General features: G+C 43.3%; 1 protein-coding gene and 1 long non-coding RNA gene across 6 annotated transcripts in view; one reads left to right on the top strand and one right to left on the bottom strand.

Annotated features, from left to right (window-relative positions):
• LOC308579109 overlaps positions 1-19,472 on the top strand; it is a 262,636-nt gene that overhangs the window by 77,734 nt on the left and 165,430 nt on the right. The window lies entirely within an intron of this gene.
• Positions 7,802-19,472, bottom strand: part of CDK5RAP2 (CDK5 regulatory subunit associated protein 2) — a 142,585-nt gene continuing 130,914 nt past the window's right edge. For all 5 annotated transcript variants that reach the window (XM_081179603.1, XM_081179604.1, XM_081179600.1 and 2 more), the window contains 5 exons: positions 18,307-18,548; positions 17,304-17,450; positions 14,850-14,988; positions 10,570-10,616; positions 7,802-7,899 (listed from right to left, as the gene is read on the bottom strand). In XM_081179603.1, the coding sequence (XP_081035729.1) occupies positions 7,840-7,899; positions 10,570-10,616; positions 14,850-14,988; positions 17,304-17,450; positions 18,307-18,548 (635 nt within the window). In that variant the 3' untranslated portion in view covers positions 7,802-7,839. The remainder of the gene's footprint in view (positions 7,900-10,569; positions 10,617-14,849; positions 14,989-17,303; positions 17,451-18,306; positions 18,549-19,472) is intronic.

Genomic DNA, 19,472 nt, shown 5'->3' with positions numbered 1-19,472 from the left:
CACTTTCTCACTGCCAAGGCATATAAAGCTACCATTTAGCTAACAAATGTGTCTGCATCAGCCACCAGCCATCTAATTTTGAGAGCACCTGATTGACCTTGAAGATAATTCAGAAATTAATAGAGGAATCTATCCCTAGGTGAGCAATTCAGGATTAAGTGCATTATGTCTTTGATCTGGCCTGATCCACATATGCCAAGAAGGTAATTCATTGGCTTATCAAATAATTTGCAGGTCAAATATTCTGTAGGTATAATCTGACATCTAAACTGAGCAAACACAAGTTCAACTGGAGCAGAGGGCGGGAGTTAATTGCTGCTGCTAACAAACCATTCAAGGGTCAGGTTTAATTTTAACATGCCCTTGAGGATATAGGGAGTAAGGAGAAAAATTAAACATATGGAGTAATTCGAATATGCAGTTGTAATGGATAAATAAATGGAACCATGGAAGGGAGGGGAGGGAAGTTGATGATTATGGATATACTGAAATGTGAAAAACTGCAATGGAAAAGTATAAATAAAATATTTTTTAAAAAATGTTAACATGCCCAAAGTCCATTTAAAGTCCATTCTGGCATATTCAGGAAAAATGATACCATGGATCCTATAGTTAGAAACATCCTGAAATGAAATTACATGGGGAATTGAACAACACAACCTCAAACAAGTTACAGTGTTATGGCCAGCTGCCTTAGTTCTTCAGTTCTTAAGAAGAAAGAAAACCTCCCACCAGTTTTGCTAAATGGTGGCCTGACATTAGGGTAAGGTCCCCCGGTCCCCCTATAGAACTGCGGATTTATGAATATGTGCATTTAAAGAAGGAATGCCTACATCAGTTCTAAAATATTGCATTAGGTGTTCTCAGTGGACCTGTAAGTAATATGCACTGGAACATATTTTGGATTATATAAAATCTGTTTCTACTAGAATTACCCCAAGTTGCTGCATCATATAGCATCACTTGGGAAGACAGGCGAGCTAATATCAGTGTACTGGAAGAAGCAAAGATCACCAGTGTTGAAGCAATGATTCTTCAACATCAACTTTGTTGGACTGGACATGTTGTGCGGGTGCCTGATTATCAGCTTCCAAAGCAACTACAGTGGTACCTCAGGTTACATACGCTTTAGGTTACATACGCTTCTGGTTACAGATTCCTCTAACCCAGAAATATTACCTCGGGTTAAGAACTTTGCTTCAGGATAAGAACAGAAATCGTACTCCAGTGGCACGGCAGCAGCAGGAGGCCCCATTAGCTAAAATGGTGCTTGAGGTTAAGAACAGTTTCAGGTTAAGAACGGACCTCCAGAACGAATTAAGTTCTTAACCTGAGGTATCAATGTACTCTATTCCGAACTTAAAAATGGAAAGTATAATGCTGGTGGTCAACAAAAGAGGTTTACAGACTGTATGAAGGCAATTGGGAAACATTGGCCTGTGAGCACTCCAGTTGGAGAACAGCCTTTACCAAAGATGTCATGGGCTTTGAAGAAGACACTCAAACTCAGGACACAAGGGAGAAATGTGCTAAGAGGAAGGCACGCTTGGCAAATCCACACTGTGATCAACTCCCACCTGGAAACCAGTGTCCCCACTGTGGAAGGATGTGTGGATCCAGAATTGGCCTTCACAGTCACTTACGGACTCATTGTTAAAACTGTGCTTATGGAATACAATCTTACTCGGCTAAGAGTGATCGCCAAAGAAGAAGATAAAGCACTACTGGAATTTATTGATTGCCAGTTGAGGGCTAGGACCTGGGGGGCTTGGAGAAAGATGGAAGTTCTTGAACTGCATTATTTATGTTGAGATTAAACAAGGTGGGGCTGGTGGTCACAAGAAAAATGGAGGAACTTATGGGAACACAGTCTGGGGAACTTCTACAGACAAGAGCATCCCAGAACTTTGGTGCCACTATCAAGAAGATCATGCGTCTCCTCATCTGATTGACTACTGAAGATGACAATGCCAGGGAGCAGAGGCCTTTGAAGCAGGTCTTAAAAGCCCAGGTAGGTAGATATGGCAACAGACAATCCTGGAGGTCCCTGGGAATAAGACTGTTTACAGCAGGGAGCCTCTGACTCTCAGGCTTCCCATTTGTTCTGCAATATCATTTCAGCCATGCCATGCCCACCTAGCCAATGCCAAGTGTGGCATCAGGTCTGGGGCAGGTGAACAAACTCTGCAGGCTGAAAGTTGGCTTTGCAGACTGGTTGCTAGATCTCAAGGAGCCCCTTTCAAACCATTTCTCAATACAGTGCTTTGAAAGGAGCTTCTGTAGACCCGTGGGCAAAAAAGGTCACCTGACATTGATGTTGGGTGACTGAGATGTTGGTGGCTCTGCCCACCTGCCAAACCTGGCCCATGATAGGTGGGAGGGGTAAGGATCCAGCTCTCTGGCCAGATCCAGATCCCCATCCTAGGTTTAGGGCAACCCCTCCTCCCAACCTGCCACCCTCCAGATGTTTGCATATTCCAACACCTAGAGTGGCAAATGATTATGGATGATGGGAGTTGTAGTCCAACAATATCCAGAAGGCCCCAGGTTGGGGAAGACTGATAAAGCACCATTCCAGGAACATTTCCTAACTTGCTTTTAAGGTACATGGCAGGACCTACATTTAAATGTCACTTGGCACAATGCCGAAGACGAAAAAGGCCCCTGGGCTACCTCCTACTGCAAAGGAAACTAATTCCCCTTCCTCATTTGAAGGCTTACCTCCCAGTCTCGACCTTCAGGAAAGTCTGTTCCACCATTTCCACCACTGGCCCTTCAAGTCTCCAGAATTCAGCTGGAGGGAAGGTTGGGGAAGGCTTGTTTAGGGTTTTGAAGGCTGAAACCATCCTTTTAAGTTAGATTGGAAGGAAATTTCCCTGTGAGCAAAACTGCTGCATGTTGATGTTACAAGGAGGCACAGTGCCAGTTCTGAGAACAATTTGTGGTTTCGGGCTCCCCATCGAGACCTTCAAGTGTGGATTAGTTTCTAGTTCCAGGCTTGACCCACTAATTGGGAATAGGGATTGGTGGCCCTCTAGATGGTATTGGGCCTTCAGCCCTCATCCGTCCAAGCCAGCATAGCCCATGGTCAGGGATGATGGGATTTGCAGTTCAACAATCTCTGTAGAGCTGCAGGTTCCGCAGACCCACTCCATAGAATTCTATCAGTGGATTGTATCCAGTGCTAGTCCTACTTGGAGTAGACCCATTGAAATAAATGAATGCAAGTTAGCAGTGTCTATTCATCTCAGAGCACGTACGGTATTCTGAGCAGGAAGGAGTAGCACTGGATACAGCTCAAGGTGTTCTCCAGACATCAAATATTTCTAGGTTACTGCTCGTTAAACATATGTTGCTCTTCTCAAAGCACACATCTTTGCCTAGTGCTCTATTTCTCTCTCTCTCTCTTTCTTTTTAAAGAATTCTGAACTAATTAGATCAAAGTTTTGCAGGGAGAGGGCTTTTCATACCAGCTTTTCAATCTGCAAGGTGCTTTTTCTGATACGTTGTGTGCATTGCTAAAAAGGTTTGGTTAATTAAAGGATTTACTTTGTTCCCTTTGAAAATGAAAAAGCTCGAGCCCAGCTACTTCTCTCACACCCTCACTGTCTTCGGCTGACCCAGTTGCAGTACTGGACCATTTCTGGCTCCCTCAACTTCGTCCAGGCTAGGATGTGAGGTATATGGAAATGATGCATCTTTTTGCTGGGGGGCAAGAAGCCCAGGGCATTGCAAGAGTTTGGGTCTTAGCAGAAATGAGCGCTGGGTCTTAAAGAAAAAAGTCATAGTGAGTGATGTGCAGATGGTGTGAATAAAGGATGCAGAAGCAACTGCCTGAGATAGGCATGCTATATATAGTTATACAGCTGTTTCTTTCAGGTGTTGTGAACTCCTTTCAAAAAAAAAAAACATAGCATGATTACTTCTGAAAGTTGGAATTTACATCATTTTTGATTATCTCTGAGTGTCTATAATTTAGCTACTTAGTAAAATTAACTCAATGTTGCTTGTGTAATGGGAAGACAATTGTGAGGAATGTGGAATGTACTGTGGATTACCTTTTCCCTTTGATTAGCTTATGTCTAAAATTAAACCTCATTTTTGCCTTTTAAAAATTAAAACACACACGTTTGCTTTCATCCACAGCAGGGAGATTTTGTGCTGTCTCTTCTGCACTGAAATAACTGAAAGAAACTTCAATGTAACTCTGGATTTCTTGGAGAGGAAAAAAAAAAGCGGGGTCAGACTACATGGCCTTCAAGGACCCTTTGTTTCTATTACGACACCAGCAAAGGGCTGGTTCCCTATACTTAGAGAAGGGGCATTCCCTTAAAACAGGTTGCCTCCAAAAGTTTGCCCCTGAAGGAATGCAGGCTTTCGGCTGAAAAGTGTTCCCTACCCCTGTCCTAGTGACATCCAGTCTTGGCTACTGCAATGTGTGGAACTATCTTTGAAGAACTCTCAGAAGGCCTGGAGTACCTAATTCCTTGTCCAACTTTCCCTTGGACACTAAGGAGCTTTTAGCAATTAGCTCTTGCACCCTCAATCCCGGAGAGATGACATAACCCCAATGTCTGTTCATTCCAGATGGCTAAATTTAGAAAGCCCAAAGGGAGAATAACACACAACTGCCAATTGTGTAAGACCACTACAGTTGTGAAACTGGAAATTTAGGGATACAGAGGACTGTGGTTTTTTTGTCACAGATCAAATGAAAGGAGGTGCTACAATGAAGCAAAAGCAAGATGGGCAATGGAAGCTTGAGGGATTTGTAGTCAGAAGAGGGAGATTTAGGGGAAACAACATAGACATGGGTTTTTTTAAATAAGAAATAAATTTATTGAATTAATAAACTTGGATCAGAAATGCATTTTTTCAACTTCATCATCTGTTTCCTGTACCTAATATCACAAAACTCAGCCTCAACATAAATCCTCAACATTTTATTGAAAAACAAAGATTTTTTATTATTGAAAAACAAATATGGTTTTGTGTGCTATACTATACATAACAGCCTGATGAAGGAAGGGATGAGGAACTTCTGGTCTTTCAGATGTTACTGCAACACCATCATCCTTATTGGCTGGAGAGTGTTGGAATCTAATAATGTCTGGAGGGCCACGGCTTCCTCCCCCAAGCAATGAAGAATAGTGGGAGACAGAGGGGCAGCAGCAATCTAAGCCAGGAGGTGAGCTGGTTTTGCCAGGAGAAGGAAAACAACTTCTGGATGACTGGAAGCTGTCTCTTGCATCTCTGGTTTCTGTGGCGCAAACTGAAGGTTTGCTTTAAAAATGGATCAAGTCTGCCATCAAGATTCAGAAACATGGAAAAGCCATACAGGCCTTTCCTTGTAGGCAATCTATACATGTCTTCTCTCTACCTTCTAGTCTCCTTACTTGCTGGTAGGCCCTATGACATTTATCTACCTACCTGGAACATTAACTAAACTAGTTTCTACAGTTGTAATGAAAAGAAAAATAACTTCAGTTAAACACATCCCTTTTGCTTCATTGGCATTTTGTGTGTGTGTTAAACTTCACCATTCCATAGAGCATTTCTAGGTGCACCAAGCAATGGGGATCAACAAATACCAACCCATATGGCAATTTAATCTAGCCAAATTGCTAAGATTTATTCCAGATGTTGCTATTCCCCACCCTCCGAAGAACACTGTTTGAATTTGGGGAGAAGAGATAAATAAGGCAAAATGTATTGGAAAGTCCATTTTTGAACATTAAAGGCAGCCCTGCTAGATATGATGAACAAGTCCATCTAGTCTAGCATTCTGTTGCTTTCTACATGGAACATATCAGATTCATACACTGTCTTTCTCTCACCCCCCCCCCCCCCAAATGTAGTACAGGGCAGTTTACAAAACAGCAAATCAAGTTACAAAGACATAGGGTTACAGTAAACAACACATATTTCAGAGATACAGTAAATACTCTATACACACAAAAAAACCCACATTCCATATATTTTTCTAAAATATATCTAAAAGGAACACCTAGAAAGGAATGTTTTAGAGCAGCAGTAGCTAAACCAAGGACCTGCAGATATTCACTGGATTTCAATTCCCACCACCCCTTTATGCAGTGTTAGGGGAGTGGTAGTACCTCTGATGCTCCTTCCAATATACTTAGTCCTCCTTTGGTCCCTGCCCTGCACTCAGCTCTCACCTGTGGCTCCTAGAAGCTGTCTGCATGCAGCCGTAGCCACACCCTGGGAAACAGCTTTGACTGCCCAGCTAAACCTGCTGAGGGTAGCCTATGGGTCTCCAACCCTGGGTGAGTTACGGACTTCCCCTGCATGTGAAGACAGGCTCTGGCGGATTGAGCGGATGAGACTAAGAGTGGGTCAAACGGTCAAGAAGGCAGTTTCTGCACATGCTGGAGATGGAAGGTAGGGGTCATCAGCCTGGGAAGGGATATCTTCGGGAGAAGAAAAGATCATTTGATCAGCCCAGGACCTCCATACACACTGCCCAGGCTTGCACCCTAGGGAGGATAGCTTAGTGCTGCTAATGCAGCCGTTTTACTTCAACCCTGGAGGCACACTCCATTGTCTTTTGAGACAGATGGATTGCGAGCAACATCCATCACTGTGTACCTTGCTAGCTGGGGCTGATGGGAGCTGGAGCCCAACCACACCTGCAGGGCAACAAGTTAGCCATCCCTGCTGATATCTAAAGCCCACAGGGGAATAGGTTCCCTGGGGGGAAATGTCCTTGAGGCAGGGGGAGATACTGCTATGAAGATCCTCCTAGGTCCTCACAGCTGCATATACTTTTTCCAGTCAAGGGTAAGCTAAGCAAAGCAACTCCTGCAAACTGCAAGAGTATGCAACCCAATTTTCACCTTGATGTTCCAGCAGTAGCAGCTCTGATGCAAAACTATTCCATCCACAATGGGAGTGGGGAGATTGCCCCATTCAGTTAAGTGGAGAGGTAGCTCTGGTGCTTTTCACACACACTGTGAAGAAAAGGGGGGAACTTATTCCACATGTGAATAAACAGGGCCTTAAAAATGGATGCACAAAAATAAAGGGCAAGCATACACATTTTTTGGTTTTGCACTAGATGTGTTTGGTCAAGGGTACTTTTAGCTGGCCAATTCCCATAGGCTAAAATGTTATCTTTGCTTCAAAGATGTAACATTCTGTGACAAAAAGGGGGGAAAGAACAGCTAGGAGTTAGTCTTGCAAAACAGAACATTTGATTCCAACCTTTTATCAGACTGAAGTGATGATCTAGATTAGAAGCTTAGTGTGGTGCACCAGGTTGTTTTCAGTTAAATCCTCCAAGCAAATAATAACAATGCATTTAAAAATATGATTATTATTCATGGTATCTCACATTCCCAAAAAACAACCAACTCAAACAAAGAACAAAAAACCAAACAAACAAACACATCAAGCAAACCACCAAGGCACAATTAAATTACTCCCACCCAGTCTTTTGCTCCCATCTTGAAGCTGTGGCAGTGAGTTTTCCTTTTGCCCTGTCATTTCGTACCATGATTCAGAAAACATACAGAAGAGAAGCTTTCCAGCAGCTGGAAGGGGGGAAGGGACCCAGAAAGGAAGAAAAGAGAAGCCCCAGACTATTATGTCCTTAATCATCTTGCTGTGGTCACCATCAACATTTGAATCCCAACTTGGTTATATATGTTAAAGCAAGTGGTTTTTCTGAGGCTTGTTTTTCTAGCAAGGGTGCCTGGCAGCCTTGCTAGGACAACCTGCTTGAAGTAAACTAAGCATTAAGGCCTTGAGAGCAAAGAAAAGGTCAAAAGAATAGGCTCAGTAGGGGGGGAATGGTCTTTATTAGGGGAAGCAGAACGTTCACAAAACCCTTTTCCTGCTGAGGCTGGAGGCTGATGTCTTGTTTTCAGCTGGCTGAACCTAGGGAAGAATGAAACATTTCAAGTTAATGGAAAGTACCACTACAAGGTGATAGTAGCAATTGGCAGTAAATGGCTTTGGGAAACACAATGGCCAACTTCTCAGTGAGATGGAAAACCTGCGTTGGGGAAGCGCCATGGTTTGGTGGTAGAGCATCTGTTTGGCATGCAGAAGGTCCCAGGTTCAAGCCCTGGCATCTCTAGGCAGGGCTGGCAATGTCCCCTGCATGAGCCCCGAGAGCTGCTGCAAGACAATGTAGATAATACTGAGCAAAATGAACCATTTTAAGGCAGCTTCCAACATTCTATCACTGCTTAGCCACTTCTGCCAGAAGCTTTCCCCAGCATATAGAAAATTGGCATGCCAAGGAAAAGAAAGCTGCACCCTTATTGTAAACATATAGGCCTGGTTTACTTATTTATGCACCATTAAAAAACAAAACAAAAACACCTTACCAAAAGTTTACAAGCCAGATGTTAAACATACCAAAAAATACAATTTAAGTTATCACTGAGGTAGGACAGAGAAGTGAGTACTGCCTGAAGGGAAGGCAAAGGAGCTAGCATGGCTCAGGAACAGTTAACTGAAAGAAGTAGTTACTGAGGGGAGAGGCCCCACAGGTTCAATCCCTGGTATCGCCATGAACAGAGGATCAGTAAGTGATGGAAAAGACTGCTGCCCAAGGCCCTGCAAAGCCTCTGCTCATCAAAGGAGACCATACTGAGGTAGACTGATGAAAGGTCTTAATTGCCCTGCCCTAACCTGTCCCTTTAAGGTGCCTAAGCTCTCTAGTCCTCCAGTGTGTCCAAGTGGAGAGATCATGTCTCCCTTCCAATGTGCATGTTGCAAAAACACCTTACAGTCTAACAGGGAAGCTGAACCATTTTAAGAAGCAATTAACCACGTGGCAGCCCCATCTCCCAACTTCCAAGGCAGCATTAATAGCACCCTCCCACCTACTGTGTAGTCACTCCAACTGATTGCTTAGAAACTCCTGTCAATCAGAGGCTACGTGGGTCTAGAGCGCTTAAAAGTGGAATGTTGCCAATACTCCTTTGTCCCTCATCCTGCAACAAACTCCAGTGGCTACCAAAAGAGTATATTTGACCAAGTATAGGATTAAATTGGCCAATGTTCCAGTGTAGTGCTTGGTTTTCCTCTTGGTTGTGCGTGTACTTGCTGAGTACATGCTACTCAAGAGTATTATCTCACACAGGAAACATACTGGATACAAACTCCTTTTGCAGAAACAAGAGTTAATAAATTTGCAACTACGAATGAAACTCAAGAACTCAGTGGCTGATAAATAAAGGATGAAGATCGGAATTGCTGTAAATGGATCAATCAAGATTATGAAAGCAGGAAGGAATAAGAACGTCACAGCCTGAAACCCTGTGCACGGGAAGTCACCTCAAATTGTTTAATTCAATTTTTGAATAATTGGCTCTGTTTTTAATTGGATTGTAATTTGGTATTGTGATAATGCAGCTTTTATTTGATTTGTATTAAAATTAATAAAAATTATTATACCATGCTGCTCAGAGTAGATCCATTGAAATTAAGTTACTTATGTTAGCTTATCCATCAATTTCCATGGGTCTACTCTGTGTAGGACTAACACATGCTCTTTCTTCCCTCTCTTTCTATACTCCACTTAAATAAACTGTTTCATTGGATTTCTGGGCTGTACTGATTTCTGTACACATTCAAGGGCTGGTTGTCCCTCACAACATTGCTTAGACCATTTGGGCTGCTCTACTGGTTTAAAGTTCCGGACAGATCAGAAGGGCTGGTGGGGCTGAAGCTGTCATGCAGGAGACTTTGAATTTACCTGGCAGTCCCCCTACTCTCAAGAAGGCCGCTGTAAGACAGTGAGACTCCTGCACCCTTCCCTTGGGTGACAAATGAACAGGTGATGGCAAGAAGAGGAAGATGTAGAATGTGTTACCTGTTACTAGTGAGCTCCTCTACCAAACTTGCACTACAGCAGGGTATTTCCAACCTTCACATAAGTCACTTTCATATGTTAATAATTTGGAGGAGGGGTAAGCAGCCTGACAGATTGGGGGTAGGGGTTGAGACAACTCACTAACTGATGCCACAATGCCCTCTTCCTCTTTTCTGTTTTAGGCAAGACAATGGCTGGTTTACAACCTCAAATCCACTGTCTACATTTCTGCTGAGTGAGTGGCCAAAGGAAAATGAAAAGAAGTCAGTATGAACCATGGAGGCATACAAAATTATAGAGGCAGAGCTAGTTTGGCCATTGATGTAAAGATTGAATCATAATGTGCAACTTGAACATTAACTATTAAAATAAAAAAATTCCTTCCAGTAGCACCTTAAAGACCAACTAAGTTAGTTCTTGGTATGAGCTTTCGTGTGCAAGCACACTTCTTCAGATACACTGAAACAGAATGCTACCTATCTGTAACATTAACTATTAAGGAATGTTTATTGCATTAAACAGGTAGAAACTGAGCTATCTTCCCCAAACATATGGAATGTGATACCCTCTGCACACACACTCTGAACAAGTAACAGCAGTTTTGCAAAGCAGGTTAACAAGGAAATTTCTGCTGCTCATAAAGATGAACAGGCAGTGGGAGGGAGAAATGGAGAACGTAACAGCAAGGGCTAATTAATTACGGTAGAGAGTTTTTTACTTACTTCAAGGTTTCCTCGTGCCTTCCTTAAGACATCATGAGTTAAAGCCACTGTAAAAGAAGTACAACTATGTGAGTGTGAATGCTAGTTTTGTTTTTCAAAGAGGGGTATATGAAAGCTCTTTTTAAGAAAGAGCCACAGACTACGTATGACGCTTTTAACCAACAGACACGATCATGTTCTTCTCCTATGATGTTCATCCTGCATGTGCTACTTGGAAATTAAGTCCACTGAGTTCAACAGGACTTGCTCCTACAAAAGACTCCAAGACTGCCTGCTTGAGGGATGAGTTTTCCCTCTTTTAGTTCCTATATCATTCATTGGATTTGTTCTGCCCTACACTGCACACCTTGAGAATTCCAGTTTAAATCATAGAATTTCCAAAATTAAATTCTGGCATTGAAGTATGCATAGTCTGCTGCAGCTTTATTTCATTAATGCCTTGCCCCAAAGGGGAGAGGTGTAGCTCAATTGTCCCATAAGGTCCCAGATCTGAATAGCAGTCAATTGGGAACACCAGTGTGAAAGCATTCCTCATGAACATATTGGGACACAACTATGAGAAACCCAAGACCTTGATGCCTGTTAATAAAAGCAAGCCCTGCCATGGGCAGTAGGATGTCACCAGTAGCATTTCCATCAAAGTGATTCATCACTTTGAAAGGAGTCACAGGGGAAGGCAGTATAACCCCTTTGATTCCCTGCCACAGTGAGGTTTGAACTCTAGAGTGAGAGATAGGATGAAGTCAGCAGGCTTAGGTAAGCCTCTTCATGATGAGAGATGGGATGGGGAAAAGAACTGGTGAGTTTGTGTGAGAGCCAGGGAGAGTAGATGGGAGTCCTGTGTGAGAACCAGGAGATAGATAAATGTTGAGTGGGGAGATATGTAAGAAGAAAAAGAATGAATGTGTGGTATCATCAGTACCTGATTACGATGTAGATATCACTTTGTGTGATAGCTTGCACCTTTGTATCATTTGTATCCTCTTCCACTCCATTTTGTGATGTGTTGCATGCATTATCTTTTGGGGTTATGAGTGGGATTGTTTTTACTATTTAAATTTTAATTGTGTTTTTATATGTTGCAACTCTCCCTAGGACAATCTGGTGACGAGTCAGCAATAAATATAACTAACCAACAATTTGGTTCTTGTGAGAGACAGGATGCTGGACTGGATCAGCCTTTGAACCTAAGAAGAGCCCTGGTGAATCAAACAGAAGCAAGTTCTCACCATTTTGGGACTTTGCCACTCTGAACAAGAAGCTACTGGTGATTTATAGGCGCACTTTAAATCAAATTGCTTCCAGGATTTGATGAGATCAGGATCCACATTCCCCAAGTTACTAATTCATTCAAGTTTGATGCACCCACCCTAAGCCCTCAGGAAAGAGCTCTGCAGGGGCCTAAGTAAGAAAACAAAAGTCTTGTGGAGACAATCCTATCAGCACATAGGATTGTTCTGCACATTTGAAATGAATGGAAGGGATCACACAAAGTAGAGTGAAGGTCATCCACTTTGATCTATCTGAGAAAGATACCCCCAAGAAAGAAAGATGCAGTAATAATGCTATGATAGCTGGCTGTCTCAGTAAGTGCTCTTTCTTTCCCTGTGTGCCATCAATTCTCCTGTGGGATTCACACACCCTGAGTCATCAAGAACCCCAGGTGAGCTCCCTAGCCATAAAGACTCTCATCCCTTGTGATGACTATCCTGGAGTGATCCTTGATGCTCATCCTGTCCCGGAGTCTGTGTTGTGCGTCCACCATTGGAAAGCACTGCACAGTTAAGGGAACAAGTAAATGCTTGGAATCAATCTGATCCTGAAATGAATGAAACATTCTCTGAAGATGTCATGTGCTGAGTCAAGGCCAATAAACCAGATCACGACATGGCACTATCACACCTTGGAGCTTTGCCAACTCCATCAGGTCCACTTCCTTCTGTCCCAGGATTTAGTCTCTGAGCAGTGTGAGCTTCGCTCTGTGTTCTTCAGAAAGGCACATCCTGCATGCCTGGGTATCCAGTCACACTCTGAGATGCTGGAAAGGCTCCGGTGTACACTTCTCCCAATTTACAAGTCTGTGTTGCTGATGGAAGTTCAGAGTGATGTTTATGTCCATTATGCACTGTTCTCTGCTTGGAGACAGGACTTGGATGTTGTCTAAGCATGGGAAGACTCTGGGAATAGCTTCCGACCCAAAAGGGAGACCCCTATATTCACAATGGTGGCCTACACAGCAGAAACACACAAAAATTCAGTGGCCCTGGAATGTTCTTGTTTTCATTTTTATTATGTATTTTGTTTTTATTTTGTGATTTTATGTCATGAACTGTCCTGAGACCTGCAACTATACAGTGGCTCATCATCATCATCATAAAAATATGAGTGTCTGCAAGGTTGATTGATGCCATACAATTGCTCTTGTCCAGAGATTGGACAACTGGAACAGAATCCTGAGCACCTCTGGAAGACTGGGACTTGTTCTTTTTCTCTGATGTCAAGTAGATTGTGAATTGGATGCTGATGATCATCAGGGAGTGGGGATCAATTTCTCCCTTGGAAGCTTCGCTCATCCCATGAAGCAACCTGTGTGACCATGTCCAGCACCCATTTGTCTGTCATGGTGCAAACTAGCCTAAACCGAAGGCCCAAAATGCAAAATTTGTGCTCCTTTACACTCCCTCTCTTATGTCCTCTCCCCCTCTCCAAAGGGAGAACCTAATATGAAGGAAAAGTTGTCACTGGTTGATCCATCATTGGAACAAGGAGCTTAGTCATGATGACCTTGGCTGAGAAGGGCCAGTTTGTGCCCCCTTTTTGCCTCTCACTGCACGCCCCACATTTTGGTAAATGAATCAAGGAAGCGAAGGGTGGGTTGTTCAAGGAACCCATCTGGAAATCCCATTCTGGCCCCTTTCAACATGAACCAAGGATTTTCTGTCTCCAGGGGCCTTTCCATGGGAAGTTGGAACCTTGACAAGACTGAAATGTACTCAGTCAGTTGGGTAGGATGCTTGTAAAGAACCTCATATCTCAAGAAGTTCTGCATAAAGGATTATACATTTGTTTTTTATATGGGACCATCTGTTGTACTGATTTAACAACGAAGGAAATAAGCCCCTGCACCAAGGGGCTTACAATTAAAGCTATGATAATTAACACTAACTGCTGGAATCTGGGTGCCAGCATATACTTTTAGATATGTTAATGCAGGATAGAATTATTTGGTACTTTTATAAAATGTAAGCATTGTATCTGCACAAAGAGAAATATTTTACTATATCCACCATCCAACACAGAGGTGGAAACAGAGCTAACAAGCAACATTTGGAGGGGGGTGGATTTCCTAACAGAGAAGCTCTTTTTAAAAATAATCTATAAATCATGTATCGGTGGGAAAGAATGTGTGTTAACCTTTAAAAAATGTATATTTGTGATGGTTTCAAAACTAATAATTGAAATAAAAAGTGGAGGCATGTTTCATTTCAGTGGCATGGTTAACTTTTGACATTTATACAGGTCCATTTCATGCACCTTTCAAGGGGGGGGGGGGAGCTAATATGGCATTTTCAGTGCTAGATTAATTACTCCTTAGCAGGTAATTGCTAGCTGGACCAGTTCACTGAGCCGGTTTGTTCCTTCATCAATATGCTGCAGAAGGTGAATGCATCTTCCTAATAAAGCAGGAAAATATGCATCTATTTTTTAAAAAAGGATGTGAAAATATTCTCTGCTCATGCACAATGCATAGTCTTCCTGAACACACCCACAAAACTATTAATTTCTATGGGTTTCATAGACATGTATTCAGCCCCACAATACCAAGTGAATCAATAACTTTGAGATTGGTAGCTAACTGACAAAGGGTGGATCCAGACCATCTATTAATGATCATGTCTGGGTCTACAATCTCAGCTGGATCAAAGATACTGTTCCTTGACAATGATGCTAAGTGAAACATTAAACCCATCTGGAACTTCCTAGTGTAGCCAATGTGTGTCACTCTGAGCAGGCCCTTTTGAAGTAGTCCCCTGATGTCACAATGTCAGGAGATTGACAGATAGGCAGCCCTGCCCACCTGCTGAAGTTGGGTCACAGGGAGAGGATTCAGCAAGGACCCCTTGGTGGAAGACTGCAGGCTTGGGGTTCACTGAAGGATTTGATGCATAAACTTCCAGCCTGTTTCCACAGGCAGCACCAGATTTATTCCTACATTTAGTTCAATGGCCTAACAATGACTTAGAAGTAGAAAAGGGAACAAAGAGAGGAAGCTCACTCACACTGATCAATGATGACTCTCTCCATGTTTTCTTTCAGCTGGTTGGTAGCATGTAAGCATTTGACTGTGCAGTGCAGCCTCTTTTCCTGCTCAGCCAGTTTCCGATGGAGCTTCTTTATTTCTGCTTTCATGTGTTCATCCTGCAATGTAAGACAAAGAAAACGCTGAAGTGAATAAGCTTTCTGACCCACCACATGGTACATGCACTTATGTGTATATACCCTCTGGGGGTGCCCCATTTCCCTTTACTGTGGTACCTTGGTTGTTGAACGCTTCAGAAGTCGAAAGTTTCAGCTTTCAAACGCCAACAACTCGAAAGTGAATGGTTCCATTTTGGAACATGCCTCAGAAGTCAAATGGCTTCCGAGGCGCATTTCTCCACTTTTTTCAATGGACTTTGCTGACGGGCAATTGTGCCTCGGTTGTTGAACATTTCAGAAGTGGAACTGTCTTCCAGAATGGATTACGTTCGATAACCAAGGTTCTGCTGTAGTACTTTGTGAAAAATGGTCACATGCACGAATATGTATGTGGCAGCCCTACAGAGCTCTGGATAGTGTCGTAGATCCTGCCATTGAGAAAGGTTTGGGTCTGAATAAACTAAGATCAGCAAAACAAATCTAGCCAAACTTTTGCAGCCCAAATGCAATATTGTGCTGGCAAGGCAGAAATGTTACGACACTTTCCAACATCATTAGGTGTTCTCAGCGTTTAGAGGGAACTCAAGAATAGGGCAACTGGCTCTCCAGTGCTTAGAGAAGGGGAGGCTAACCCATGACCATCATGTGGCTGAGCTACAATTTCTTGTCAACATGGCCAATGGCCAGGAATGATGGGAGTTGTAGTCCAGCAATATCTGCAGAGCCAAAGGTTCTCAATCCCTGATCTAACCTCCTGCCATTAGCTCACAGGACAAGAAGGTGCCTGCTGTTACAGAATGGTCATCCTTGCAAAAAAAAACTGAAAAGCCCTTCTCTTCTCTATTCTTCACTCTACTGAACATTCTGCTCTCTATGTAAGAAGAGGTCCGCTGGATCAAACCAATGGTCTGTCTAGACCAGCATCCCATTTGCAATTGGGGTCAGCCAGATGCTTCTGGCAGCCAAAAACAGAGCATGAACAGCCCTCTTCCAAAACTGCTGCAGTGAAACTTGGAGGTGCCATTTTAGTTATCATGCCTAACAACAATGGCAAAAGCAAACCCCAAAACTTAATCCTGTGCTGTATGAAGGACTTGGGCAGAGGAGACAAGCTCTGGGGCTTATTGGAAAATGATGTTCATTGCTGTTACTCTACACATTTCAGAGTTAAAAACTACTCCTTCAGGAGTTGAAATACTCACAAATTTCTTAGGAAAAAACTTATTCTGTGATCCCGTCTCAAGTTCTAGTGTACTGAGAGAGGGCACAAACATTATTTTATCCAAATTCTCCATACTGATGATGAGGAACAAGTAACACTCCAGGCGTTGCTAGGCTCCAACTGCAGCATCCCTCACTATTGACCATGCTGTCTGGGACAGACAGAGGTTGGAGTCCAGCAACCTATGAAGAACCACAGGATATCTATTGCTTGAGCACAGCTTAGGAGCAGTGTCAGAAACAGAGATATGAAAGCTAGGAGCTAAAGGGCACCTTAAACCTAGGTTATGAACACAACAGTGGAATGTCTAGGCGTGTGGTTTTTTATAACAAGAATACAAAGCTGAAAATGAATGAACTGTAGCTACAATAATATGCTCATTTTTCACATGATCTAGTCCTTCTCCTGCCCACCCACCTCCCAATTTTCTTAAGAGGGTCTCTTCTTCAGTGAGTAGCTGGAAGCAGGGAGGCAGAAAAAAGGTCCTCTTTTCCTTCCACTCTGCAGTTTTAATCTGAAATCTTAGGTGCAACACGGTGCCCAGAGCTCAGAAACTGCTTCTGCTAATGAACTGCGCCTAGAACAATGGGAGTTTCGAACACTGCCTATGAGGGGAGAGTCTCCAAGGTTAAACCATCAAAGCTTGACACGGGTGTTGCCAGCAGGTTCCCATTTTTATCCTGCTAAAAGCACCAGAGCAGAATTTTTTTAGCCAGGTGGCAACAGGCTGAGCCAATTTTTATCCCCCCGCCCCACAAAGAAGCTTGTGATGGCACTTGTGGCCTTCTGGACATTGCTGGACTCCTACTCCCAGCATCCCACACCATTGGCTATGCTGTTTGGGGCTGATGTGAGCTGGAGCCCAACAACATCATGAGGGCTACAGGTTACCTACACATTATGCACACTTCTACTCTTTCTCTTGCTTGTATGTGATTTTTCCAAACCATTGTGGCTTTCTTTGCTGGCACTCAGAAACAGCACTTTGGGACTAAAGGTTCTTTGGGAAACTCCCTTCCTGACAGTGGCCAGCAGAAAGCACTCCCATTTGGTGCACTCCCAACTTTTAAGATCGAAACACCAGCACACAGACCTGAAACGCATAACCGACATTGTGGACAACTTTCATTGGGAGGGAGACTCTCCAAAGGAGCTTCAACAAACGAGCAGCTTCTTCTAGGTTATGCTGGATTGCACAAATGGTTGTAGAAAGCCTGCTCAGGAATGCCAGCTGTGGAACCTAAATTTCAGAATTAGAAGAAGAAAGAGCGTTACATTTTATCCTTAAAAGATTATGAAAACGTAAGCTTTAATTAATGGAATAAATCCAATTTACTATGAATTCCAGATTCAGGCTGATGAACAAGTATATTGTGTGCCAGGCAAACTAATTTATTAGGTGAAAAAGGCAGCTGAATTATGTATTCTTCAAAAAAAGAAGGTGAGGATGGAGGGAACGGGGACTTAGCATAATCAATAACAGTCATTAATAACAGGCTACATTTACTACGTTTGCTGTGCCACTTGGAAAATACTTTTTCCTTTCCCTATTTGCATTTCATGGCAAGCTATTTGAAAGTCAAATGACTCCTGACATTAATTTAGGCAATATAGATGTTTCTCCGTTAGCAGACCCTTTAAACTGTTCTACTTAATGGTAAGCTAACTATCAGGGGCCAATGCAGAAATGTTTTTCTTTTGGAAGACTGATGAGGGAACAAAATGAGGGAGCTGCCAAAATGAAGAATGGAAAGGAAGCAAAGGGAGAAAACACTGAGTGGGACCAGTTGAAGGGGCAGGGAACTTGCTCTTAAGAGTAACCAGAAGCCTCCGGTTCCTTGCAAGACCCATATATCGTGAAACTGCAAACATATAACACATCCACACCATACATTAAAAGTACATGGCACCCCCCAAAGAATCCTGGGAACTGTAACTTACCCTCCCCTGCAGAGCTACAACTCCTAACACCCTTAATAAACTACAGTTCCCAGATTCATTGAAGGAAGCAATGCTCTTTACATGTATGGTGTAGATGTGTCCTTAATGATCATGCACCCAGTTCTGACAATCATGCTCTCAGTCATGGTGTTTACCGTCACTCCCAGTTCCTGAAGTCCTGCTTCTTTCAGAGGAAGTTCCAGCTCAGACAACCTTTTTCGCCCTTCCAAGATTTGCTTCTGTAAAGAGTTATAATCTTCGATCAAGCCAAGGATGTGCCGGCCATTTTTGTCTGCCCACACACAATGGCTGGGAACGAGGCAAGGGTCACTGGAATGGTTTGCCGGTGAGTTGCATCGGGAGGAACTGTCTGAATTATCCACAGCCAGCTCTGTATCTGAGGAGCACAGGAGCAGAGCGACCAGATCACACTCAGCATATCTAAGCAACATCTGCACATGGAACTCAGCCCCTTCTTGCACTCTTTATTGACTTTGCTTTCCCTCTTTCTACAAATCACTTTAAATCAGAAGTGGGGAACCTCAGGCCCAGGGGCCAAAAGCAGCCCTCCAGGCCTCTCCATCTGGCTCTCAAAACACTCTCCACACCACACCCCTCACCAGTCCTGCTTGGCATCCTTTTTAACTGGCTGGAGTATGTTGTTGAACTCTCCTGCTTGCCTGAGTGGGGGACAGGGAGGAATAGTTTGAGTGTGTGTAGAAACCAGTGTATTGTACTACGGTAAAATTTACATTAATTGCTCCATCCACTTTTGCCTCTGGCCCTGCCCTTCACTGGCATGTGCACACACACACTCCCAACCTGGAATGTTGCCCAGAAGAGAATTCAGTCCCTGGGCATAGAAATAATACAGTAACAATGCACTGAATGCCATATTATTTAATATTTTCACATCAAAACACTCCAAATTCTATTTGAGTGGGGAGAAGCTATAAAAACATAATTAGACATGTTAAAGGGACAAGGGTGGCACTGTGGGTTAAACCACAGAGCCTAGGGCTTGCCGATCAGAAGGTTGGCGGTTTAAATCCACGCGATGGAGTGAGCTCCCGTTGCTTGGTCCCTGCTCCTGCCAACCTAGCAGTTCGAAAGCATGTCAAAGTACAAGTAGATAAATAGGTACCACTCTGGCAGGAAGGTAAACGGCGTTTGCGTGCGCTGCTCTGGTTCGCCAGAAGTGGCTTAGTCATGCTGACCACATGACCCGGAAGCTGTACGCCGGCTCCCTCAGCCAATAAAGCGAGATGAGCGCCACAACCCCAGTCGGCCACGACTGGACCTAATGGTCAGGGGTCCCTTT

This window comes from Podarcis bocagei, assembly GCF_964188305.1.
Source record: "Podarcis bocagei genome assembly, chromosome: Z".
NCBI lineage: Eukaryota > Metazoa > Chordata > Lepidosauria > Squamata > Lacertidae > Podarcis > Podarcis bocagei.
The sequence above is the reverse complement of the archived record's forward strand: the minus strand, read 5'-3'. Positions and strand labels throughout refer to the sequence as shown.